We start from the raw sequence: 8,411 nt of genomic DNA on the forward strand, positions 1-8,411 counted from the left end.
ATGGCACCTAAAGACCTGGGAACGTATCTTAGAATTGAATTCTTGCCGCAACATAAAAGAGCGCTTATCAGCCCTAGACAATATACAGTGTGTAAAAATCAGAGACCCCAGATTTTGTAAAAACAAGGTGAACCCCATATTGAAATTAGTCTTATTTATTTTTCAAAATTTATTTATAAAAATTGCATTGATTTCAAGATTAACTTCTTTTTCTTCGAATGACCGACCCCTCGTGCTATGCTCAATCCCTTGGGTTATAGTCAATCCCTCGGGCTATACTGATTCCCTCTCTCAGAATGATCCTTTTCTCAAGAGCAGGCTAGAGATCACTTCGTTTTTGATATAGTTTAGTTGTGGTGTCTTTTCTTCAATCTAGTAAATTTCCAAATTTATAATGAATCAACTTGTGAGTAGTCTATCAGATCGATTAAAGATAACTCTAAAACTCGCCGGACCCTTAACTCCAGTACTCTTTCTAATATAGTGAAGAATAGCTTTAATCTTCATGAAAAGCTATTCTTCAAAATTTCTTTATTTCATCTGGGTATACGATATTCGGATAGTAAAACTCGCAATTTTATTTCAATAGACCCATTTTGAGGAAAACACGTTCGTCCCGGAAGTCGATGACTTCATAAAGCAATCCAAGCGGTACTCTTCCGGAATTAAACAGAAGGAAGCGATATACTTCCAAACAGAACATGTTCTGTGTAATGTTCTCACGGAACTAAACGATGCCAAGAAGCAGAATGATTTGGTAATGTTAACTGTAACTAAAATCTAAATAAACGGTCCTAGCAATAAGCTGCAACTATCCCTTTAAATTAAAATTGCAATTTCGAAACGTCTAAGGCGCTATACGTTTATAAGTCATTTTCTTAAAATGTCATTAATTATTATTAAAATTTTTTTTATTTTCAGGAGAGAATAAAGGCCTCGATAGAGGATTGTCAAGAAAAGGTTTTGGCTCAAATGGAAGGTTTGGAGGAACGGCGAAGAGACAATATATTTGACGGGTTCCCAAGAACCAAAGAACTGATGAAAAATAAAACAATATTACGCACAAATAATCTCTTTGGCCAGCAATTGCTGGATGAGCAGGATAAAGCTTCGAAAGGCTTAGAAGCGCTAGAGAAAATCGAAGGGCCCGACAAATATGTAAGTTCCACTGTAATTTTTGAATTTACTCTGTCGTTGACTTCATTTAAAAGGTAGAATGAAATGGGCACAAAATCATTACTAATTTTTATATAACCTTTTTACTTTATCCATTAGGAACATGCGGAGGACGCAGGCTCCGCTGGACCCAGCCGAACCCGGGGGCGTGGGCGGCGCTATGGAAACAAAGGCCCATACTGGCGGGGAGAGAGCTGGCCTAGGCCGTACGGCCGGGGTCAAAGAGGAGGACGTGGATATTACTACACATAATCTTATAAATAAATAAAAATAAATAATAATAATAAAAATAAAAAAATTAAATTAAAAAAAATATATATATTAAACCCTTAAAACCTTTTCTTTTAAAACTATTTAAAAATTATTAAATCCATTTACCTTTTTTTTAGTGTTTTTTTAAATATGTTTAGTGTCAAAATAAATTTTTTTCAAAGGATCGTTTAAATTTTTCATTTACCAATCTTAAAGGGAGGGTGAAGTGGAAAATCAAGTGATTTTTTATCGATTTTTCTACAAATTATAAGACCAGCCTTCATAGTGAAGCATTCAGGAAATACTTCCGAATTATTTTAAAATTCAAATTAGGTTCAGATTTTAAGGATAATTTTAAACAAGGACTGCCGACCAATCGCGTAACGCCCTGCCTTTCTGTTAACAAAATTCTCGTGGCACGTTCCGTGTTGAATGAAATTTATCACAAGATTTGATAAAATAGGCCTTTTCAAAAAGTCCCCTATACAAAATATGTAGCCGGGGGAAAAAGCAGAGATGGAAGGCATTTTTCCCTCCCTAATTTCTGCGCGCGCACCTGTGAAACGTCATTTTTAAAATCGCCTATTAGGCGCGCGACGTGGCGCGAGACACGGAACGTGCAACGAGAATTCTGTTAACAAAAAGGCTGTTTTCAAATACATGTGAAATTTCCCACAGCCTACTACACTTAAGGCCTAGAGGTCCGTGCACTCGAGCTAAAAAACTCGTGGAAATTTTAAATCCTGAAGATCCTGAAGTTTTTCGTCTCTTGACAGCACGTACAAACCTACGTTACATAGAGACTTAGCTTTACGCGTGCTGACAACCAATGTTGTAACAAAGTATATACAGAATAAGTTGTCGTCCGAGATAGGGAGTTGCCTATCCTGTAGAGTGAAAAGATTTTCCTCACGCGCATTCTTTATCCATGGTATCATAGAAAGAACGTGTTTGGTTCGTATAGTACTGTTCCGCTTTATAGTGCATTGTAACTTTTAAAGTTAATGGTAATATCACATTTTATCTATATTACTTTTCGATTTGCATCATTTTGTGAAATTAATATGAGGTTCTGAAATATATTAATTGCTAAAAGCATAAATCTAAATCTAATAGTACTTATGGCAGATTGGCAACTTTAAGCCTTTGCCCTTTTGTGTGTAGTATAATGTAGTTTTTTTTTATTTATTTATTTAGTTAAGTTAGTTTTGTTAGTATTACTAATATAAGAAAAAATCAGGCCATTTGGCCTGAACCCATGCACTTGCCATATAATAATAGCCACAGTAGTGACTTAAATATAGAGCTGAAAGCCACTTGGCTTATAATAGAGTGCCACTCTTTTAGTGACATTTCTACATTTCATGTAGTTAAAAGGCACTTGGCTTTTAATAGGATGCTACTTTTAGTGACAATTTCACAGAGCTCAAAGCCACTTGGCTCATAACATTAATCAAAGAGGCCACTTATTTCAGTGACAATTTCACAGAGTTCAAAGCCACTTGACTTTAAATATTACTCTAAGAGGCCACTGTTTTAGTGACAATTTCTAAGAGCTCAAAGCCACTTGGCTCATAACATTACTCTAAGAGGCCACTGTTTTAGTGACAATTTCTAAGAGCTCAAAGCCACTTGGCTCATAACATTAATCTAAGAGGCCACTTATTTCAGTGATAATTTCACAGAGTTCAAAGCCACTTGGCTTATAATATTACTCTAAGAGGCCACTGTTTCAATGACAATTTCTAAGAGCTCAAAGCCACTTGGCTCATAACATTAAAAGAGTCCACTATTTCAGTGATAGTTTGAGAAAAGCCACTTGGCTCAGAATAGGATGCGACTATTTCGGTGACATTTTTAGAGAGCTAGAAGCCACTTTGTTGGCTTATAATGTAAAAATAAGACACCACTGTTTCAACGACAATTTGAGAGAGATGATTGTAATCCTCTTGTATTAATACAAAACTCTAAAAATATGAATAGTGATAGTTGATAAAATTTTGGCAAACGTTTAACAATGAGTACTATCGAGGATTTGTCTGTTGAAGATAGCGAAGACAATTATGTCCCATCAGATAATGTTGGCAGTAGTGATTGTACTGATGATTGTGATAGGGATAAGCGTGTCCATCATTTGCAATTTCATAAGTATCGGGCCAACAAAGAGCCTCCAAAAGGCAGTGACAAATGTGACATACCTTGCAATGAAATGAAATGTAACGAATTTGTTGAAGCTGAATGCAAGAAGTCTTTGGCTTTTAAAAGTAATGTTCACCAAACTCTGAACATGAAACACGTGATTAAGGTTTTAAATTCTGTGGAAGATAGCACTTTTGATCAAAATGTTCTAAAATTCTGTCCAAAGAAGGGGATAAAAGGAGGTGATATTTTTATTTTATCGACAAGTGATGTAATGAAAGTGAAAGACCTTTTCAATGATGGGATGCGTTGGCAGTTAAAGGCAACTGCATCAAACAAAAAGCAACCATCTATTATTAAACGGACTTTCTATGTAAGGACTAATAATTCTGCTAAAGGCTGTAATAAATTCCAAAAGCACGTCTATACCCTTGATGTGGATAAGGGTCCATATCCTGTTTTGGTACATTACAAAGGGAATGAAAAATTGTGGGTTGATAGACCCCATGGAAATACAAAGAAAAACACAAAACGCCATTGGTTTCCAACAAATCGTTCAACGTTAACTTGTGTGAAAACTTTAACAACGAAGGCTACTGCTCCTAAGGATGTGTATCATGAAATAGTAACAGATGTTAATAAGCAGTTAAAAGAATGTGAATTAGATGAAAATCAACCCAATATTCTTGAAGTAGAGCCGCGAGCAATGCCAAGAAATACCAAACAAGCTGAAAATGCAAAGTATTTGATGAAAAAGAAACAAAAAATAAGCATGGATTCTGTTCATGGTGTAATAATGTTGAAAGAAGGAAAATATGAAAATATTATTAGAGAAATTGATTTAGAAATTGATCTCTCCATAGTTTTTGGTGACCCTGAAGCGATAAAATTGGCACGGCGTCTTTTAAGGCATCGTTTTAATGATGAAACTATTGAGCAATGCATCACTTGTGATACTACATTTAACCTTGGGAATTTTTACATCACTACCGTCGTCATGAGAAACACAGAAATAGAAAATGACCCCCTTTTTCCAGTGTTGTATTTACTACATCAAAACAAATTTGGGTCTGTTCACAACAAATTTTGGGCAGAATTAGTTTTAGAACTCAACTTCGATGACCTTGGAGGAAATGCTCCAATAGTAACAGATCGTGAGAGGGGAATCGTTGAGGCTATAAAAAGAAGTTGCCCTACAGCTGGTCAAAATTTATTGTATTGCCACAATCATATTAAGGATAACATTATCTATTGGTTTCGCCGTTTTAAGGATGTGGATGATGATATACCAGCTTGTAATTTCCACTTACAGGAGTTACTCAAGTGCGAAACTCGAGATTTATTTGATGAACTATATGATGAATTTCATAGAAAATGGTCAGGGAAATTTCTAGAGTATTTTGATAAACATTTGAAGGAAGATCTCATAAATCATGCTATTGCGGCAAAATACCTGCGTTTTTCTGCATTTCACGAAAAAACTCCAACTAATAATCTCAGTGAATCCTTTCATAAGCAGTTGAAAGACAAAACTAACAATACCGAAGTTGATTTTGACGAAGCTGTATTAATTTTCACCCTTTTCCAGCAACATTATTTGTTTGAATTTAATCGAGCCTATAAAAATCATGGAAATTATTATTTAAAAGAAAATTTAGAGGCTGAAGTTCTAGACCTGCATTTAGAAGTTGATTTAGTTCCAATTATTGATATAGTCCAAGCAGTCAAGTCTGGATTATATTCTGGTCAAGAACCGAATAATCGTCTCTTGCATTCCAAATATGAATACAGACTATCATTTACAACATTAGCCGAAATGATTATTGAAAATGGACTAATTGAGCTCTGCCCTCACTTACAAGTTTATAAAGTCAGAAACCCTTTTCACAAAAGCCGTGTCTATGTTGTAAACGCGAGAGACTCTAAAAGAGAATGCTCTTGTAGATATGCCAAAGGACAGTGTTCTCACCTTTTAGCTGTAAAAATGTTATGTGAGAGAAGTACTCCAAGTGCCAAAAAACCGGCGTTTTCACTCTTTGATAGCTACAAGGTATCATCAACAGGAAAGAGAGGCCTCAAAGGAAACTTTTCAAACCTAGTAGATTATACGATTTTAGATGCCCCTGATTCCATAAATGCCAAAAGCAAAAATGAGACTCTACTTACGTCTGATGAAGTTTATCATATGATGCTAAAGTCACTACAGGAACGTTGGAAACTTCTAAATTTGACATTCACCCCACCAAGAAGGTAGTGACAAGCGAAAGTATAGATGGTGATAAAGATATTGAAATAGGTTTGAAGTCCGCGCAAAAAAGACTTTCATTAGACTTTGATTCATCCGAAAATGAACTAGATACCAATAACAAGGCTTTTGTTGAAGATGATGAAGATCTTAATGAAGTGTCTCGAATGATATCAGATGAGGCAGATGCAGTTAATGAAATCTCACCAGCCATAAATAAAACGAGAGAACCAGCAAGAAAAAGGATTGTTTCAAACTGTGACATATCCGAAAACGAGGCCAATTCTGATTCGAGAAATGCTAGAGAAGGTGATAAAGACAGCAATAAATACGAAAACGAGGAATGACGAAGAAGTTGATGAAGAGGTGGAACCTCATTGGGGGCCCAGTACATTCCCTCGTGATGACGAAGGGTATGAAAAAAAGATCAAGGAAAAAACCTTTGAATCTCTAAGTCCAGAAATACCCATTTCTATACCTCTATTAGAGAAAGCCATTGAATCAGTAATTTATGAGGCGAACTCAACTGAATTATACAGTCTTTCAAAAACTCATGATTATACTCTTGTAGAAAGTGACCCTACATTAATGCGTATCGTATCTCTCACGGTTCGAGAGAATATAAAGCCCAAAAACGGTTTCCTGTTTTTTTTAATTCCCTCTATGAAATTGGAAAATCACATAATGCTTGGTGTAGCAGGCTGCAAATCAAGATCTATAACAATTTTGGATCCTTCACAGGATAAATTCACGGTTCGTGACTTCAAGGAGGAGTTTAAAATTCTTAGTTTCCTTTCAAATGCTGCTTTTAATTTCAAGCGTAGAAAATGGATTGAAAAATGTTATTGCGGTTTCCCCAAAACCAAAAAGTCGTCAGATTTTGGATTGTATTGCGTATTGTATGTGTATTATTGCATATGTTGTATAGTCCCAGAAGAAGGCGGAGCCCTTAATTTGACTCTGCATCGAAAATGGCTATTATTTTTAATAAGCCCTTCAGAAATTCAAACTAGGGAGTTAAGGAACAGAGAAAAAAATCAAGATAATACAGTCAAAAGTAGACGTATAGCAAGTAAAATGAATGAGACCAAAAAACAAGACCTTTCACGTTCAGGAGGTACCTTAGAAGAAGAGTTAGATTTTGATAATTTCAAATGTGATGAATCTTGTGAGAGAGAAATTCAAAGTGACCTTCGTTATAGAAGCCTTAGACCCAGAGAGCTTATTGAATTTTGCATTTTGGACAAAGCACTGATTACTCTTGTCAAGCACTTAGAAATGAACGCCGTGTTTTTGGTAGTACCCATTACCATTTACCAGTATATGTTTATTGAAGACGAAGGGCAAATCCAACGGCAAGTAAAAGGCTTTTTTCAAAAAAGTAACTGTGCATTTTTAGGTGGAAGTGACCGCCATTTGATCCTGGCTATTCCACGTAATGTTGGCTCTTCGGACCATTGGCTTCTAGGTGTCATACGAAGTAATGGTCAAATAACGATTTTTGATTCTATGGAAACATCATCGAATGTGTTAAAAAATCACACGCCAAAGCTAATAGCATTAGCGAATTCACACTTCAACACAAAAGTATCTGAAGATAATTTTAAAATTGATTATATCAACCATGGAATCCCACGTCAACCTTCGTCAAACTATTATGACTGTGGTTTGTTTACAGTCGCATATGCATTTCATTTTTTGAAAAATAAGAACATATGTGACTGGCATATGAATTTAGATAGCTTCCAAGGTCGTCAATGGCTATACCATTTAGCTAACAAGTTTGAACAAGAGAGTTTTTCTTATGAAGAACTTACAAATTTGTCCTAGAGACTGTTGCTGAGGGAAACGTCGTTTTATTTGCCTCGAAACTGATACTATTGCCAAAGCTCAGTCGTTTTGCTAGGAGAAAGTAAACTTTTATCCGCAGGGAGGATATGCAACGTGGTACGCATTCACGGAAAGCAACTTTAGGAAACCTTTAAAACGAATTTTTTTGATCTGTATGGACTGAAAAAGTCGAAGAATGTATTTTAAATTTTTAAATGCAATGTCATGAGACTTCTTTCCTTTGATCGCTATGGTTTTCCAATCTAAGCCTAAGGGACTAATCGTAAACAGGTAAATAGTGGTGTTTTATAAATAATGATGTTTGTTATGTCACAATACATGAATGTGACCTGCAAGTCTATTTTTACTATGGGTTGGGGTGGGGGGAAAAATTTAAATGCGAGGGTACCTTGTAAAAAATATCTACATAAGAGCCAAATTTCTTGTAACTTTTCATCATTCTGCTCCTGACCGCCTTTGAGGTCACTTTACGTTCCAATGTTGCGTCATTTCTTTGGCGAGTTTTATTGTTTGGAACATTCAAATTAACTTACTCTAACAAAAATAATGAGTCCATATCATTTTCTTTTAGTTCTTAAAGGAATAAAAGCAATAAATTTAGGTCGTCCTTTGCATAGGTTCGGGTAAAAATAGCATTGATAACAAACAATTAACGAATTTATTCTATTGATATTCGCTGCGCATTCCATGTGCATTCTGAAGGTTCTGGTTTTCATATTATCTAAGTTTACGCTTAATCACAATTTAA

At 35.5% G+C, this 8,411-nt stretch overlaps 2 protein-coding genes across 2 annotated transcripts; both read left to right on the forward strand.

The window, feature by feature from the left end:
- LOC149679437 (uncharacterized) lies at window positions 1-1,428 on the forward strand. Its single transcript, XM_089835661.1, has 4 exons — window positions 1-87; window positions 590-757; window positions 922-1,158; window positions 1,276-1,428. Exons 1-4 carry the CDS (start codon window positions 1-3, stop codon window positions 1,426-1,428), a joined length of 645 nt encoding a protein of 214 aa, XP_089691787.1.
- Window positions 1,429-4,498: 3,070 nt separating this feature from the next.
- Window positions 4,499-5,724, forward strand: LOC149679438 (uncharacterized). Its single transcript, XM_089835723.1, has 2 exons — window positions 4,499-5,437; window positions 5,512-5,724. The coding sequence occupies exons 1-2, from the start codon at window positions 4,565-4,567 to the stop codon at window positions 5,560-5,562; spliced, it is 924 nt and encodes a 307-aa protein (XP_089691849.1). The 5' UTR covers window positions 4,499-4,564; the 3' UTR covers window positions 5,563-5,724.
- Window positions 5,725-8,411: the final 2,687 nt, after the last annotated feature.

This window comes from Phalangium opilio, unplaced genomic scaffold (assembly GCF_054372755.1).
Source record: "Phalangium opilio isolate 3A_F unplaced genomic scaffold, DU_Popi_V2 ptg000041l_1, whole genome shotgun sequence".
Taxonomy (NCBI): Eukaryota; Metazoa; Arthropoda; class Arachnida; order Opiliones; family Phalangiidae; genus Phalangium; species Phalangium opilio.

Coding starts and splice junctions, on each gene's coding strand:
- LOC149679438 (XM_089835723.1), top strand. CDS start 4,565: ATGAGAAACACAGAAATAGAAAATGACCCCCTTTTTCCAGTGTTGTAT. Junction 5,438..5,511: donor CTCACTTACAAGTTTATAAA/GTCAGAAACCCT, acceptor ATGCTCTTGTAG/ATATGCCAAAGGACAGTGTT.
- LOC149679437 (XM_089835661.1), top strand. CDS start 1: ATGGCACCTAAAGACCTGGGAACGTATCTTAGAATTGAATTCTTGCCG. Junction 758..921: donor CCAAGAAGCAGAATGATTTG/GTAATGTTAACT, acceptor TTTTATTTTCAG/GAGAGAATAAAGGCCTCGAT. Junction 1,159..1,275: donor TCGAAGGGCCCGACAAATAT/GTAAGTTCCACT, acceptor TTTATCCATTAG/GAACATGCGGAGGACGCAGG.